The sequence below is a fragment of the Borostomias antarcticus genome, assembly GCF_949987555.1.
Source record: "Borostomias antarcticus genome assembly, chromosome: 3".
NCBI classification, from domain to species: Eukaryota; Metazoa; Chordata; class Actinopteri; order Stomiiformes; family Stomiidae; genus Borostomias; species Borostomias antarcticus.
Genome location: NC_140236.1, coordinates 3094675 through 3111870, shown reverse-complemented (window position 1 = coordinate 3111870; position 17196 = coordinate 3094675). Strand labels below are relative to the sequence as shown.

General features: G+C 42.7%; 2 protein-coding genes across 3 annotated transcripts in view; both read left to right on the top strand.

Annotated features, from left to right (window-relative positions):
• The first annotated feature begins 1039 nt into the window (after positions 1-1039).
• Positions 1040-8108, top strand: LOC311307508 (tumor necrosis factor receptor superfamily member 14-like). 2 transcript variants are annotated; one of them, XM_084436323.1, is made up of 10 exons: positions 1040-1135; positions 1385-1471; positions 2582-2707; positions 3042-3200; positions 5317-5401; positions 5966-6132; positions 6242-6271; positions 6359-6378; positions 6594-6631; positions 6776-8108. In XM_084436323.1, the coding sequence occupies exons 1-10, from the start codon at positions 1108-1110 to the stop codon at positions 6825-6827; spliced, it is 792 nt and encodes a 263-aa protein (XP_084292449.1). In that variant the 5' UTR covers positions 1040-1107; the 3' UTR covers positions 6828-8108. The 2 variants fall into 2 exon arrangements, with proteins under 2 accessions (XP_084292449.1, XP_084292450.1); XM_084436324.1 differs by having other exon boundaries at positions 6594-6658.
• Positions 8109-12890: 4782 nt separating this feature from the next.
• The window catches only part of prkcz (protein kinase C, zeta), a gene marked incomplete at its 5' end in the record, with an annotated part of 89110 nt that continues 84804 nt past the window's right edge, over positions 12891-17196 (top strand). The window contains one exon of the mRNA XM_084436360.1: positions 12891-12961. Coding sequence (XP_084292486.1) covers positions 12891-12961 — 71 coding nt within the window. The remainder of the gene's footprint in view (positions 12962-17196) is intronic.

Here is a 17196-nt window from a genome sequence, read left to right as displayed (position 1 = left end):
TATTGAACCGCGCCATCTTGGCAAAATTTGTAGTCATTTGACTATTTCCGGTTACTTTTGACTTGCGCAGTTGTGCTTTTCTGGCCTTCCGGTTACTTTTGACTTGCGCAGTTGAGCTTCTCTGGCCGACGCGCGTCCACGAAAAAGTTCACATTTTTTAATGAAAATGACCACAAGACAACCTCCTGTGCATAGTTGAAATGGTAGTGGGATACGGTGATAAACTGGAGTGATCATTTGACAGCAATTATTAGCCTTTTCCAGGAATGGACAGAAATGGGATATTTTTAGAATAACAGGAATTTATTCACATACAATGTAAAGGAGTTGATGTGTAGCATGAAGATGAAACGATACACTGAGTTTGGGTGTTTTCAGTCAACGTTGGCGTTGACCGCTTCCAGCTATCGAATGGCCGACTGGTGTAAGATGGATCGCCTAACGTTAGAGAGATAAATGTAGGCTATGGTTATGTTAATAAAGCTAACAATGATGTTGTAACATGCATGCAGCACTGCCGATCTGATCTGAACGATTGATTCATTATTACCATGGATCGGTATTGGGATTGATCAAGGGCGAGTGTGAAATAGCAGCCACGAACTCAGCGGGTTTTCCGAGATGCGGTAGCCGCGGCCAATGCTCCTGCTGGCGGGGAGTGAAGCTCTTCAACTCGCCTGTCACTGGCTCCCTGGAGGAATTTAGCCTGGCTGCAATAACGTTATCGCGAACGGAATGAATACCATCTACTAGCAAACAAAACATGTTCAATTATATTTAACTTGTTAAAACTAAGATGCCAGGATCAAAAAATAATTTCTCCAATTGATATATTTGACAAAAACAGGTTAATATGCAAGCCGGTTTTCATTGCTAAATCAAAGCGGGGAGAGCCGGGAACGCGCGTCTACATTTCAGAGAAATGTGAACTTTTTCGTGGACGCGCGTCGGCCAGAGAAGCTCAACTGCGCAAGTCAAAAGTAACCGGAAATAGCCAAGTGACTACAAATCTAGCCAAGATGGCGCGGTTCAATAGGCCTTCACTTTAGATTTCGATTCCTGGGGGCTTGGCCCTACTACACTTATATTTATAAAGAGACTTCTGAGATGTTGATCGCTGTACTCATTGTCATTGGTAAGTAAAGGCATGGCCACACGTCTCCAACTAACTCTGACAGACTAAAAAACCGAGTTCAGCATAAATCTGGCAGACTAAAAAGCTGAGTTCATACAGCAGCAAACATGTACAGTAGCTCTGTTTTATCCGTCAGTGCCGTAGCGAATCTCAGTAATCAGGAAGTTCGATGTGTCTGGTCTGGATCATAGTTTATTTTCTTCTACCACTCTAATGTATCATGTGTTTTTTTTTATTATTACTTTTCAGGCATTGTATTTCGTCACACATTTGGAAAAGACTGCGGACGAGCTGAGTACAAAACAAATGATGAGTGCTGTCCAATGTGTAGTAAAGGTAGGCTAGCCATGCCCGTTCTTATTCGAGTCAAACAGGCATAAATCTCCAAAGTAGCAACGCTTAAGTTTTAGGGTCACTTACCTTTACGCCGACGTCTCTACATTTTAAACGACAATACAAGCAAAGTTATTTTTCTAGTCCGTCTCCTTTCTAGCACCTGCTAAGCATACACACACACGACTGGCCGCGTAACATCAACGCTGGCACAGCATTTATGGTGCGTTCGTTTGTGGTCGGAGGTGGCAAGTCGCAAGTGGCAAAATACCTACCTCCGACCTGTGTGCATTCGAGCTATATACCATTATATCACAGTTACCTAGTTATCTAGTGCATTCGAGCAACTGGGGGATGAGAAACATCCGAATTTGCGACGAGGAAGTGCGAGTTCATGCGGTGTTTTATTTAATCATTCCTAGTAGCAAGTCGTAATTTGCCACTTCCCAGTTATAAACGAACGCACCATTAAACACGGTGAGATCTGACTACGCAACCCCAGTCTCTCTCCAGACTCAAATATTCAGTTGAATCGCTGCTCTCCGCATACAATACAGTGTGTGCCATTAGTGATGGGCAAAAATGAACGAACGAATCTTTTTGAACTACTTTTTTTAGTGTCCGATAGCGAACAGTACGTCCGAGTATACTACCCAACTCTAGCCTGGTAAACCAGTTTTATCACGGGGGAAAAAAGTTTCAAAACGTCAATTTTTTTCGCGACGAGTCTGGTTTACCACCCCACCCCACCCACCCCACTCCACCCCACCCCACCCACCCCACTCCACCCCACTCACCCCACTCCACCCCACTCCACCCCACCCCACCCCTCCCTTCCTCCCTCGACACCCCTCCCTTCCTCCCCACCCCTCCCCTCCCCACCCCACCCCACCCCTCCCTTCCTCCCCACCCCTCCCTACCCCACCCCTCCCCACCCCACCCCTCCCTTCCTCCCCACCCCACCCCTCCCTTCCTCCCCACCCCTCCCCTCCCCATCCCACCCCTCCCTTCCTCCCTCGACAACTGACATACAGGTTATGCCCACACCAGTTGCAGCTTTGACAGAATTGACTCTAACAATAGTTGATCTCACATCCGCTTTTCTGTCATCAGGTTCAGTTGTTCGTAAAGACTGCACAGAGCTCTCGAGCACATCGTGCATACCTTGTGTAAAAGGAACATTCATGGATGAAGCTAATGGTCTTCACGAGTGCTTTACCTGCAGTCATTGCGATCCAGGTAAAATGATTATTAACCAGATAAGATGCATATTATTTGAGTGTGTTAGGCAGGGCACTTCTGGACATTGACCTGCACAGGCCTATGCATTTTTATAGGGTAGTGTGGCTATTCTTATGGTGGCCTAACCCTAATCCAAAATAGAGTAAGTTATTTATGGCTAAAATGCTTGAAATTGATGACGGTGGCCGTAACAATAGACATGCCTGCTATTCTTACGGCGTGCTAAGCCTACTATTGCATCAGTACAAAAGGACGCCATAAGAATAGTCACTCCCTTTTCATAGCTCTTTCTCACTAAACAGACAACTTTGCTATTATTTTTTCTTTTCAGGACTAGGACTCTTAACTCTTAGAGAGTGCACAACAACTAGCGATACTGCTTGTGATGTCAAAGATGGCTTTTACTGCAAAAGCTACTCTTCAGACTCTGTTTGTAGCGTTGCAGAGAAACATACACGCTGTATAAAGGGCCAGAGAACCAAAGCACAAGGTAAGAACAGTTGGTTGAGTAAGGGATGCACCAATTGTGAAATTCTAGGCCGATACCGATGTTTAAAATAACAATTTGAGAGCCGTTGCTTATGTTTTTTGTTGTTATGTATTCCCCATTTTGTGCCAGGGAAACAAAGATAATTTAATTATAGAGTATTTCAGCCGTACCTGTACATCACACTTCAAAACCCCATATCCTAACTAGGCAGGCCTATTATTTACAGTATCTGTTTTAACAGTCATAACAGATATGCTTTGTTTGTCATTCAATATCTGTTTATTAGCCATATGGTTTACAAATACTAGTAATAATTTGGCTAGGGTAATGGTGCATACACTGATGGAGACGACATTGGACAGGGTGCGGGGCAGGACAGTGTAAGGACATGACTGCAAATACAATATAACCAAATAAAGAGAAAAGCACAATGCAAAATATGCAATATATATAGAATGAAGTGTGGTGAGTGTATATACAGTGTGTGTGCAGAGTATAGTGTGGTGTATGTGCAATGTTTTATATGTACAATGTGTGCAAGAGGTGCAAAGGGAATAGAGTCAGTGGAGGTGGGGGGGGGGGCGAGGCCTTGTTGATGAGGCGGATGGCCCTGGGGATCAAATCCCGGAGTCTCGAGGTGTTTACCTCCCACTCCGCACGCCAGGTGCGGTCCGCCCATCCTGCATCGCTGCAGGAGATCCCTTGCGGCAGGCCCAAAAGGGGGTCTCGACTTGAGACGCCGGGGAGGCTGCGCTGTTGCAGTGAGCCTGTCGTGGAGCAGCTGGTTAGGCTCCGCGGCCCGGCAGGCGAGACGTGCTGTGGTTCCTGTGCGGCGGAGGCCAGCGGGCTGGATGCCTGCGAGGATGGGAAGGTTACCGCAAGCCATCCGTCTCCTGAATGACTCTATCTAGCGTATAGTACAGTACCACTATACCCAGAGGATCAGGATATCTAATGTATATAACATAACCACTACAATGCAAAGGCCCCCCCCCCCAACATGATTATTTATTATAGCTATAGCATGTAAATAATTCACCCCTCTCCTATTCATTCATTCATTCATTCGTTCATAACCATATATAGCATGTACAAATCCATACCTTTATCTATCCCATCCTAGCTTAATCTTATACTGTATAGAATGGGTATTTATTTTGTGTAATTTGTACATTTTGTAGTTTTTATAAATTGTAAATTTGTAAATTGAGCATTAGAGTTTGTCTGAAGCATAATCTTGTCAGCATCATTTCACTGTCAGGGGGGACCAGTTAATCAAATCTGCAGTAGAACTGGTTCAGGTCGTTGGTTCCGTGATCTGCCTGAGGTCTTTCCAGACAGAAGACGCATTTCCTTCTGAGAATTAATGTTGCAGTTTCTCAGAGTAACGTTGTTCAGCCTCCCTCACTGCCTTGCTAAACCTGTACTTGGCCTCATTGATCCGGTCCTTGTCCCTAATCCTACTATATCATACTTCCTCTTTCTCCAGCCTTAACTTCCTGAGTTTGGCTGTGAACCAGGGCTTGTTGTTGTTGACCCTCGTTCAGGATGGAGCACATATGCTCTCCCAGAAGCTGGTGTATGACGTCACGGTGTCTGGGCACTGGTCTTGATTGCTACCAGCTCCGGTGCCCAGCCGGTCAACGCTGCCCTCATCATAGCCCGCCCGTTCCAGCCACGTGTGATTTCTCCTCAGCTTCGCTGGTCCACCTCTTGTACGTCCTAATGACAGGCCTGGAGAGTTTCCATTTCTGCCTGTATTCAGGGAACGATGGAGTGGGATGATTGGCACAGTGCGGTGCAGGAGGCGGCGTTATAAGCGGTATAAGTGTGGTGTTACGGTTCTAGAGTGTTCTCCTCCCTGGTTGAGCTTTTTATCAGCTGCCGGTATTTGGGGACTTCATGGCTGAGATTAGCTCTCAGCCATGAATGAATGAATTGACAATCTGACAAATGTCTCACAACTGAAAGCTTAGCAATTACCATCTGAAATGTTTAAATATGCGGACGTTTCTCTGTTACTCATGGTTTTTGACCTTTAGCTAAACCTTTGTGGGTGTGTGGTAGATACTCTACAGCAGTCATAACTGACATTATCGTTGTCCTTACCTTAAAGGAACCAGGATCACAGACACTGTGTGTGAGGACTGTCAGCATGGCTATTATTCTCAAAATGGACTTAACTGCATGGTTTGGACTGAGTAAGTAGCTGTTCAAATGGTTTTGTTTTGCTTTGCTTCTGCACATATATAGAAATGCCTTTTGTATGTAGTGTGTATATATTTTATATATTTATTAGTATCTCTCTAGAGATATTAGTATCTCGGTGAGTTTCTTGTCTTTGAAATCGAGAGTTTAACATGTTTTTGAAAGATTTTTCAAGGTGCCCACCCACATCCATTGTATGACCAAAACGGTGGTAGAGCAATTATCAGACTTTCTCAAAAGTGCTAGTTTTGTCAACTTTTTGATCTGAACAATTGTATATGATCATAAGTAACCTTAAAACAGAGCTAAACATGCATTTTCCCTTTACTACTCCTTTAAGGTTACTAATGATCATATACAATGGTTCAGATCAAAACGTTTACAAAACTAGCACTTTTGAGAAAGTCTGATAATTGCTCTACCACCGTTTAGGTCATACAAAGTATGAAAAAAGAGAACAAAGAAAGGCTGTGTTGTTGATTGTCAGATTAATAGGGGATAATCGTTGGACATTAAAGAGCGGCTCTAGAAATAACTTTCCTTTGTTTTCCCCGAAGCTGTGCAGCTAAAGGTCAATTGAAGAAAGAAGATGGAAGTTCTGAAACGGATGTTTCTTGTGAAAACGATATAAATATAGCAACAAGGAAGCACTTTGCTATAATTTTTCCACCGCTGTTGTTGTTGCTGTTGTCACTGTCATTACTATTTTATTCGCGAAGAAGAGGTTTGTCCTTTATTTTCATCGTTTACTTGCCATAGTAATAGTGATTAGTTACAGTAATTTATTTTGTAGCTCCAATGACACTAAGTACCTTTTTCATGTGTTTTTTCAGGAAAAGAGAAAGGTCGGTCAATCACACCAAGTATGCTACTCACCCTGCAATTTACTCAGAATTAATGCATTACACAAGCATTGATTGTTTTAATTAATCTGACAACTGGAATTTCAGATATGCTGGAAATGTGTACGGTAAGAATCTTATGCTTATGTTTTGCGTTTTTGCCTATACATGATGATTTCCAAAATGCATACATGCAATACCCTGTGTTGATGGTTGTGTACTAAATTCCACTTCACTTATGGAAACATGGAGCAGAGGTATTCTTAATTTTACTGTGACTGGTGAGGCATTGATTCTATACTGTTATTGCCTGTCAGTTGTAATTAACCATGTACCATTCTAGAACGCTGTGCAGGAGGTGGGCTGTTTACCAGAGGCCAGGTATGTCAAATAAACATCACAGGCCAGGTATGTCAAATAAACATCAGACGCCAGGTATGTCAAATAAACATCAGTTTGTATACAGTACAGTACATTGACCTGTTAATTAGAAAGGGACTCATACACTTTGTTGCTGTTTTTCAGAGCGGAAGTTGATCTTAGCGGACCTGATCAAGCCTACAGTAGTAACCTTTGAGAGACCATCCTGATCTTGCAAGCACAAGTCAGTCTGGATAAGATGAATATAAATCAGTTTGTTCCGTAGTGAAATTGACTGTACTTGGGCCAGTCACTGTCCTAAGAAGAGGAACTACTGAAAACTACAAGTGTCGTTAAGGTGTGATGACAGTGAGAAGCAATACTGTATATAGTTTGCGGCTCTGATTGAAGTTAGCCGTGAATAGACAGATGGTTCCACCAAGCATCTGACAGGTCTTTTTTGAAAGTGCCGGCCGTTTTCCAAACAGTTTCCAGCAAAGCTTCCAGCGTCAGGTTAGAATAATCACTTCAGATGTAGCCATCACTTCAGTATTAACTTTGGGCTGCCTGCTCATGAAAGTCCTTGAATCATAGTCGATCAAAGCTTATTATTATTATTGCTTATAAAATGGTCACCAAGTACACATTACCCTTTCACAAGTGCATCTCCTTTCTAAACAAGTTACTAGGAGCTATAACAAAAGTCATGTAATGGTGTGATATGTAATGCAATCTTTGTGCCAATAAATTAGTTTTATATAATTCACATAATATCACAAAAAGCAACAAAACACTGGATTATTATAATTTTGTTTCACAAATCGGATGATCTTCAGCCTCTACCCGCAGAATGCTAAATTGATTTACTACTTTATTCATGAACTGTACAATGCATTATTACTGTTTGTTGTTTATTAGCCTGGTTGTTGTTGTTCATCATCTTATGCTACCAGCAAGTAAGCACTACTACTAACACACCCTAAAGTAAGCCAGCAATCGTATCATCACTGCTTGATGTCACACACGCATATGCACATGTACACACACGCACACACACACACACACACACACACACACACACACTATAGAAAACTAGCTGATGGTAACACATAGATAGGCTGTTCATTTGTGATAACTATACCTGCTATGCTTTCCTGTCACAGTAGTCACAGTACATGGTGGGGAGCATGTAGGATGTGATGAAGTTTTTATGAGTATTGTATACAATTTTTATAGATCAAGTGTGATACAATGTGTTAAAGCAATAGATGTATGTGAATCTGCAATACTGTAAGGTCTTGAAATGCACTGTAAACCACGTATCTCTGTTCAGACACTGGAAATGTGGTAACAGACAGGTTTGAGCAATTACCAAGGAAATGTAATCCCTTCAATTCTCCACTAGATGGAGGTAGAGGTGTGATGGGGAGAGTGAGAGAGGACAGTAGACGGGCTCATGTAATTCATTAGTATGTTTGGGCAAGTGCTGTGTGCAACATCCCAGGTATTTTTAGACCAAAACAAGTGTCATAGTGGAAAATTCCATTAAGTTATTTTTATAGACTTGATTTGCATTAAAAACAGCTTTTTTACACTATCTTTATTTGTCTTTGTACTCCTCTAATAGTCACACTAATAGTTCCTAGCTTCCCTATACATATTCACAAAGCTGCTAAGATCAACTTTCACTAAGGAATTGGGAGAACTCTTAAGCTAAGAGTAAGGCCGGGGTTGACGTAGTTAGCGATTGGCTGATAGAGGATGAGTAGTTTGAGTAAGTTTAAGGTTAAGTAACGCCAGCTCGACTGGTCCACAATCTATATGCTCATCTTCTATCAGCCAAACACAAATACGGCCATAACAAGTTCCGTTTAAGCAACCAGTGCAAAGGGGGAACACTGGTTTGTCCTGTGCTTTCTATTAATCTATATATTTTATCTACTGTATCTATTTAATATCAGGGATTACATTTGTGACCCATATAGCAAAGTCTGCAGTGCTATTGGCTTTAGAAAGCATTACCCTACTGACAACACCAGGGGCACATACATTGACTGAATTAGTTCAAATTCACCATTCAAATCAACACCTCTGGTGCACTGTAAATGGAAACCAACTGTTTTTCTTTCATGCCAGAAACGGTAAAGACTGAGGAAACACTTAAAACTCTGTTTCAACACTTGAACAACCAACTATTGATCTGACTAGGTGAGATGTAGCCTGTAGGTTTAAGATGGATGGTGCTGTCCATAACAGGCTGGACTTCATGGCCCTGCCATCATCTGTATTCAAAATGAATTTTGAATGAAATACTTGTGTGATATAGTGAGTGGCTTTTGCCAGGATTTGCATCTGGAATTTCCATTGAGTAGATGGATGTGTAACTGTTACACCACATGGGTTGGTGTTTTTTTCGGGCTCTCAATTTAACATGTTAACACATTACAAAAATAAATAAATATATATACACTATATTGCCAAAAGTATTTACAATGACGTTGGCCCACCCTTTGCAGCTATAACAGCTTCAACTCTTCTGGGAAGGCTTTCTACAAGGTTAAGGAGTGTGTTTATGGGAATATTTGACCATTCTTCCAGAAGCGCATTTGTGAGGTCAGACACTGATGTTGGACGAGAAGGCCTGGCTCGCAGTCTCCGCTCTAATTCATCCCAAAGGTGTTCTATCGGGTTGAGGTCAGGACTCTGTGCAGGCCAGTCAAGTTCCTCCACACCAAACTCGCTCATCCATGTCTTTATGGACCTTCCTTTGTGCACTCATGTTGGAACAGGAAGGGGCCATCCCCAAACTGTTCCCACAAAGCAAAATTTGCATTGAATAGAGTCCAGTCTCAAAAAGAATAGGATAGCAAGTATGGATTGTCACACGGGCTGGACTCTGACCCATAAAAATTATAAATTCTCACCTCAATGTTTTGTGTGTTCTACAAAATGACTAGTGATGACTACATTTTCATGTTGGTGTTTTTTTTGTATTAAACGCTTGTAGATTATTAGTCATTTAAAAATCAAACCCTTATTAAATAGTCAAAGGTAATAGCTTTGATTTGAGTCAACTTTTAGCTAGCAAGCTACAGCCTTGTGGTAGCTCGCTTGAAATGTTTGTCAAGAAGTCGGTTGGGGATGGTTGTCTCACTGCACTGGGGGTTGGCTGTCACACGTTTGAAAACCTACCCCCAGAGTATGAGAAATGTGCTATGGATATGTAGGCAGTGATATTTTTGGTTTCTTTGTTGGCAGAATGGTCAGGAACTGCAAAAGAAAGACAGACAGAGGCAGATATTATGGCTGTGAGGCAGCTGAAAATAGCAGGCAAAAGCATATACAGCACAGCTAAGGACTTCAATGTTAACTACAGGACACTGACCTGTCACTTAAAAAAAGCCCACTAATGACAGAGCCAGGGCTACCACTCCATCAGTGCCCATTGGCTGTATCAAAAATCGTCAGATTTTCAGAACTGACCCAAGAAAAGCAGCTGGAAAAGTACATCACAAAGGCCTCTGATACAGTCTTGCACCCACAGAAGTCCGAAGTCTTGAGTACCAGTTTGCAGTGGCCCAGAAAGTCACGATTCCACAGCCCTGCGGTGAGACTAGTCGGGACTGGTTCAGTGGCTTCCTCAAACGCCACCCTTCGCCCTCCATCCCATCACCAGAGGCTACAAGCTTGGCAAGTGCCACAAGCTTCAACAGGGAGAATGTTGCCATGTCCTTTGACAACCTGGAGAAGGTCATGTTGAAACACAATTTTGGGCCTAATGACATGGAATATGGATGAGACCGGTGTAACCACCGTACACAAAACAAACAAAGTTGTGGCTCGGAAGGGTTACAAACAAGTGGGCAGCCTCGCCTCAGCCGAAAGGGGAACCCTTGTGACCATCGCAGGTGCTGTTTCCGCAGCTGGAAACAACCCCCCCCCCCCCCCCCCTACTTTATTTTCCCAGGGTGAATTACAAAGACTACTTCCTGTGAAATGAGCCTGTTGGAAGTAAAGGGGGAGCCGACTTATCTGGCTGGATGAAGGAGGAGCATTTTAGCAATGTGTGTCTTTCATGGTTAATTACTTCTTGTTACAATAGGTTGTAAAAATGAAAGGGATACACATTTCAAGCCAAGACCATAAGCTTCCATTGAATGTAGGAATGACTCTGAAAGATGTTTTGATGATGAGCAATTCACACAAGAGTAAGTGTGACATCCAACCCCAGTCTCCCGTACTGTAGACACCACAGCAAAACAAACATTAAATAGGCCTACACCAAAGAAGAAGAAAGAAAAGACCAACACCAAAGAAGAAGAAAGAAAATAAGACCAACACCAAAGAAGGGAAGACGTACAGTACAGGAACAATAACAAAAACACAAAAAAGGTCCCTAAGAATTCTCTACATGAGTAAGCATTCACTACGTGAAACTGTTTTTTTTGCTTCCCTCTGGAATATGTAGGGGTGGGACCTATGCCCACCCTCCCACCTTTGCTCTCTGTAAAGCGCTTTTTGTTGCCTCTGAGTATGAAATGCACTATACAAATAAAGTTTGATTTGATTTGATACATAAATCAGTCAGACAACCATTAAGTACATGATTCAGCGTTCACTACATAGGCCTGCATCAGTCAGACAAGCATTCACTGTATGAGTCATCATTCACTACATATATCAGACAGACAAACACATTCACTACATGAGTCAGCATTCACTATCAGACAAACATTCACTACATGAGTCAGCATTCACAACAGTACATACATCAGTCAGACAAGAATCACTACAGGATTCAGAATTCACTACAATACATCAGTGAGACAAGCATAACAAACATTGATTAATTGTATGTAGACAGACCTTTCTTTTTTAGGTTCTTCCTGAAGAGGGAGACAGACTGTGACATGTTTATGACATAATCTAGCTCATTCCATGTACAATATGCGGTCCCCTGAATAAAACACTCAGACAAGTGCATTTAAGCTTTCGTTTCCCCCCCCTGTGATAAGATGGTTTCTCCTGTGTACTACTCCATACATAATATATGCATTTTGTAAAACATTAAACTGTCAACAATCCTTAGCAGTCCAAGTTCGCTCGACGGACAAAAATCTTTAGCTGGGAAAAACTGATTTTAGCTACTGTGCCCCTAGAGCTTGGAATGAGTTTCTAGAGACAATAATCTGGATGCCTGTCTCTTTGGGTGTTAAAATATAATAAATGAAATTGAGGTTGAGGTGTGTGCATGTTTTTAAATAATGTTGCCATAATGTTTATCAGTTTTAATGTGTAAAGGTAGGCTATTATGTTTTATAGGCTATTATGTATTGCTTTTGTATTGATGTATTGCTTTGCTTTGGAACCAGTAAATGCACTTAAACATCTGAAGATTCGACCCTCATAAATATTTGTTTCTTTTTATTCTTTACCTTACAAAGGCCTACTAATCAGTCATGTTTTCCAACATTTTGTGCCATGTTTTTCTGTCATTTGGAATAGGAGAATCAGAAGTCATGTTAACCCAGAACCAGAAGATGGCGCACACGTCTTTCTACTCTTGTCTGATGATGTGCGACTTGTTTTTATTAAAATCTGCTAATTATAAATATAAACACGTTACTGTAGCCTAGTTAGTCTGCAATGTAGGTTCAAGTACCTCGCTTTGTTCAGCTGTTTTGGTCTATTATCAGAGAAATATAACTGAGCCAAGAAAATACATCCTCCCCTCCACGACTACAGATGTCCCCGCTGTGTTGTGAATGCGGCTACAGACGGGTCAGTTGATATTGGTCGGCCTAAAGTTACCCTGCAGTGGTTTTATGCGTTTTACAATATCCCTTTTCACAGTAGCCACTCATCACAGACAATGTCTCGTTAGAGAAATGCGTTTAAGCTTCTGTTCTGGTTTTAGGCCGCGCCTAAAGAAAGAACAGACTAGCCTACATGGTCGTGTGTGTCCATCCTTCAACAGGTGGATCTGACCCATTCTCCGCCCCGTATGCAGGGACCGCAGCCCAGGTTACCGAGCCTCACCGGAGACTCCCGATGGTTAACGAGTGGAATGCTGCTTGTCTAGAAGTTCTCAGGTAGCGAATTCATTGTGGGCCGTAAGCCATAGGCTTTTTTTAATGAAGTTCAAGCGAATGGTTGAATACTTAAATATGACATAGCCTTCATGGAAACTTTCATCTTCTGGGATAGGCTAGGCTACATACAGGTCTATTTAGCCTAGAAGTGGACCGGTTGTTGAAATCGTGGAGAAGCCTAGGTTACAATGCCCTCTAGCTACGGAACCGTAATGGATTGGAGCTTGGAGTTCGTGAAAATAAAAGCACACTACTGTGGGTGAGTAAATAAAAGCACACTACTGTGGGTGAGTATCTTCACGTCTCTATCCTTTCTACTGTTGCTTTTTTATCGTTAGGCTGGTTCTTTTATCACCAACACGCGTGCTACATTCCACAAGCAGGAGAAGCCGTCATCTCCTTGACTTGAAATAGGCTAATCCACCGGTTGAATGGACTTTCAAAATCACCAAGACACCGACATGGAAAGCTTCTATTTACTTTTCAATATACACCATCAGCGTTAAATCAATCAATCAATCAATCAAAGCTTTATTTATATAGCGCATTTCATACCCAGAGGCAACACAATGCGCTTTACAGAGAACAAGGGATGTTGTTTTGTCCCTAAGAATTCATAAATTTTGTTTTGAAATTAAGTAAACAGACTAAATGAGCCATAGGCTAGCCTACCTGGCATAGAGGATTTGGGAGAGTTGTGAGATGAGTGGCCCTAGGGCCCTATTGGTTGTATAGGCTCATTGGAGAAATATAGCTGGAAGTGAAATTCACGAAACTCATTAGGCCTAGTCTATCGAAAGTTCATGGTCTATCGAATTCTTCAACAGTGATTAAACAATATATATTTAACTAACAAGTATGCCTACGTGTTAATCTAATTAACATCAACCATCAGTGAAGGGTAGCCGAAAGGCTAGACTGTATTGTGTAGGCCTAATGAAAGGAGATTTGGAGTAGCCTAGCCTACTGTACGCTTGCCACACAACAATTAGGTTAGCCTTAGGCTAGCATACACTCAAAACATTCTACTTGAGTTGAAGTAGGCTAAACCAATGGATAGTGGCGTGCTGGTGAGACTCCGCCCCCTCGGGTCAGAGCTGGTTGGGGACAGTGTACCCCACTCCGGGCTACCCACCTGCCCCCACCGGTCAAGACACTGTGTATCTGCACTGTGTGCCTTCTCCAGGTCTGAGTTGTGGGGTCCGTGGCGTGGAAAGTGGCGTGGTGGTGAGACTCCGCCCCCTCGGGTCATCTCGGGGGTGGGGGGGGGGTCTCTCCGGGCTACCCACCTTCCCCCACTGGTGATGACAGTGTGTCTCTAGCCCACTCAGGGGCTGAGTTGTAGGGTCTGTGGCGTGGTGGCGTGACTCCGCCCGCTCGGGTCATAGCCGGTCGGAGACAGTGTACCCACGGGCCATGCCCATGCACCCCCCAGGAAAGACTGCGCCTCTCTAGCCCACTCAGGGGCCGAGCAGTAGGAAGTAAAGAAGGGTATGCTACCACAGTAGTCATAAAAGGGTGCCTATACCTTTAAAGGACAGGTTCGGAATTTAGCATTATAAGCCATGTTAACACAGTCAATGGATCCATAGGTGCATAGACAAAATCCTTCAAAAACACCATAAACTCATTTTCAAAGACAGGAAACTTGGTGGGTCACTGGTGTTCATTGATGTTGTGACAAAAAATTTACACAAAGTATGCTTCCGATCGGGTTTTATTGATTATATTATATCCACTGATTTGCATTGACAACAAAGCCAGAGATGTTTAGATTCATTCACGTCCCATATTTGTTTTTATCAACAAACACTTCTACCCAACACTATCAATTAAATACCAGCTGCTAAGCAATCCTAGGCTTCTCAACTTGTTGTTATTGTTGTTGTTGTGTAGACCTGTGATGCGGAGGAGGTTTAGGGGTGGGAGGGTTAGGGTTAGTTTTTCCCAAAATGCAAAATAGCGGAAAATCTACATAACTGGAAGTTAGGTTCTTGACGCTAATTTGTTCATCGTGAGGAGAGACAAACCGTTTGCGAAGTCCCATGACTACGTCAAACGGGGCATGAGCTTCGCCTCTTCAAAGTTCGCAATTTCAGTGGGCTGCTATTGCGCCCCCTTTTGTCCAATCGATGTGAGATTTGCCCCATTGCCTCATCGCATGATCCTCTGCCATCGTGCAAAGTTTCGTAAAAAGCGACCAATCGGTTATAGGAAGAATAAGAATAAAACTACCAATAACAATAGGGTCTTCTCACTTTGTGCTTGGCCCCTAATAACGAACTGGAGAACAATAGTGTGAATGCTGAAGTCAGCATTCACACTGATTACTCAAAAGTACAAATCCTGGAAAAACCTGTCAGCCTACAGTAATGGAATCAATCCTGTCTTTGGTTAAAAGCCCGAGGTGCTGGCAGTGCTGCCAACTCCTCTGTAAGGGAAGTAGCTGTTGGCTCTCCAAAAAGTAGATAGATGACGTAGATCAACTGATTAGCATAATATCCAATTCTGAAAGAGGCACAATGAATAGAAAAGGCTGACCAGGCAGTTTACAAACAAACTATTTACAATATATTTTTTGTTGCAATGTAACTGTAACCTTAGCTTTTTTTCCCGTTTCTTTTTTACACATATGCAGTGGCCTAATGAATGTAGACCTACAAACTGTTTACATATTTGCTGCAGGGCTGCTGTCTAGTCAGTCTGGTCGCTTAGTGCTGTGAGGAGGAGGAGGAGGAGGAGGAGACGGCAGCCCTCGCTGTACTCGTCTCTCGTGAGCTCGGTTGTAACGTGAATCGCAGAACGGGATATGTTAGATGCTTTGGCAGAGCTTTGACAACACAATCCTTCCCCAAACGACCAGAAAAACTCACTCGATTTGTCGCTAGTCGCTTTTGACTAATTAAGTCGCCAAGGGGGTCTGGAAAGCCGCTAGATGTAGTGACAAAGTGGCCAAGCTGGCAACACTAGTTGCTGGGTGTTGAGATGAGGCTGAAGGGAGATAAAAGTGCATTAAGTTGTCCCATCTGTTGGATGAAAGATATTCACATACAGACAGCATAATCATTACTTTGGCTTTAAAAAATACATTTGATGTCAAAACTATTGGCAATGACGCCCCCCCCCCCCCCTCCCCACCCCACCCCACCCAACACACACACACACACACACACACACACACACCACCACTACTACGCACTTGCTCCAGGGAATGGTACAGTCATGTTTATCTTATTCACATACAGACAGCATAATCATTACTTTGGCTTTAAAAATACATTTGATGTCAAAACTATTGGCAAAGACGCCCCCCCTACACCCCCCCCCCCCCCCACACACACACACACACACACACACACACACACACCACCACTACTACGCACATGCTCCAGGGAATCATGTTTATCTTATTTGTTTAGTAACCAAACCTTCATGTTTGAATGATGACCTTCATGTTTCAGATGGCTCTCTCGATTTACTCGTTCGCTGTAAACCTGGTCTTTTGTTTGTTCTTACATACAGTAGCTTTGGATCATCTCTCATGGCTGCGTTTAGCTTGACCAGCTAACCTCACCCTACAAAGGTTTTAGGCTCAGGTAGGAAGGGAGTAGGCTAAAGGGTTGAGATATTTCCAAGTGATAATGAGACATGATGTTAACGGCAATTTATTAAGTAGAATTGTGAAATTCTGAACTGGGTTGGTCCTGTTTCTGAGGTCTCAGGCTGAATTGGTATTTCTCTGGTCCTACATACTGTAGGCCTACTGTACGTGAGGTGGCAGAGGAGTAATGTTGATCTGGCTTGCAGGCTGTGTACTCCTTTCAGTTGCCTAGCAACCTGGTATGAGTGGCCATATTAGGTTCCTTTAAAGGGATATTTCACACCAAATCTACATGGAAATGTAGAGTTTCATTATTATGAATTACATCCAGAATCTGTCGCATTCAATTAGAGAATTGAATTACTTAAGAGATTTCACCAAATGCATATAGCACTATCTTCATAGGATATTGTCTCGACCTAACTTCAGCCTACCTTGGGTGTAATGTTTGTTTTCAGTTAAGATGAATGTGGCTATGCTATGGAGTATGTTATCTGAATAGGGAGACAGTTAAATGTGTGCTCAGGATTCAGACACAAACATGGCAGAGAATAATCTCACAGCCTTCACCATGGTTTATGACAACCTGTGCACGGAAGATAGTGTGGAATGTACAGTACAGCACTATAAATTGCTTTGGAGTTGAATCAGATAATTTTAGAGAGAGCATATATTTGATAGTTTCTCTAGGAAAGTGAGGGTGACAAGATAATCTCATACACGTGGTGTGAAACACGCCTAACATATATATATTCACATTAAGGGTCCTAGGTTGGGGGAGGGTACATAACGTTTACAGGAATTTGACTGGAACGTTGACAAGTTGGCGGGTTATAACGACTTTAGACAGATTCGATAGACAGATAGCGTTGATTGATGGGTGGATGTTGTGA

Bases quoted from the DNA above. Each gene is read 5' to 3' on its own strand.
- LOC311307508 (XM_084436323.1), top strand. From the start codon at position 1,108: ATGTTGATCGCTGTACTCATTGTCATTG. The intron at 5,402-5,965 runs GTAAGTAGCTGT...TTTTCCCCGAAG, and splicing joins AACTGCATGGTTTGGACTGA to CTGTGCAGCTAAAGGTCAAT. The intron at 6,133-6,241 runs GTTTGTCCTTTA...GTGTTTTTTCAG, and splicing joins ATTTTATTCGCGAAGAAGAG to GAAAAGAGAAAGGTCGGTCA.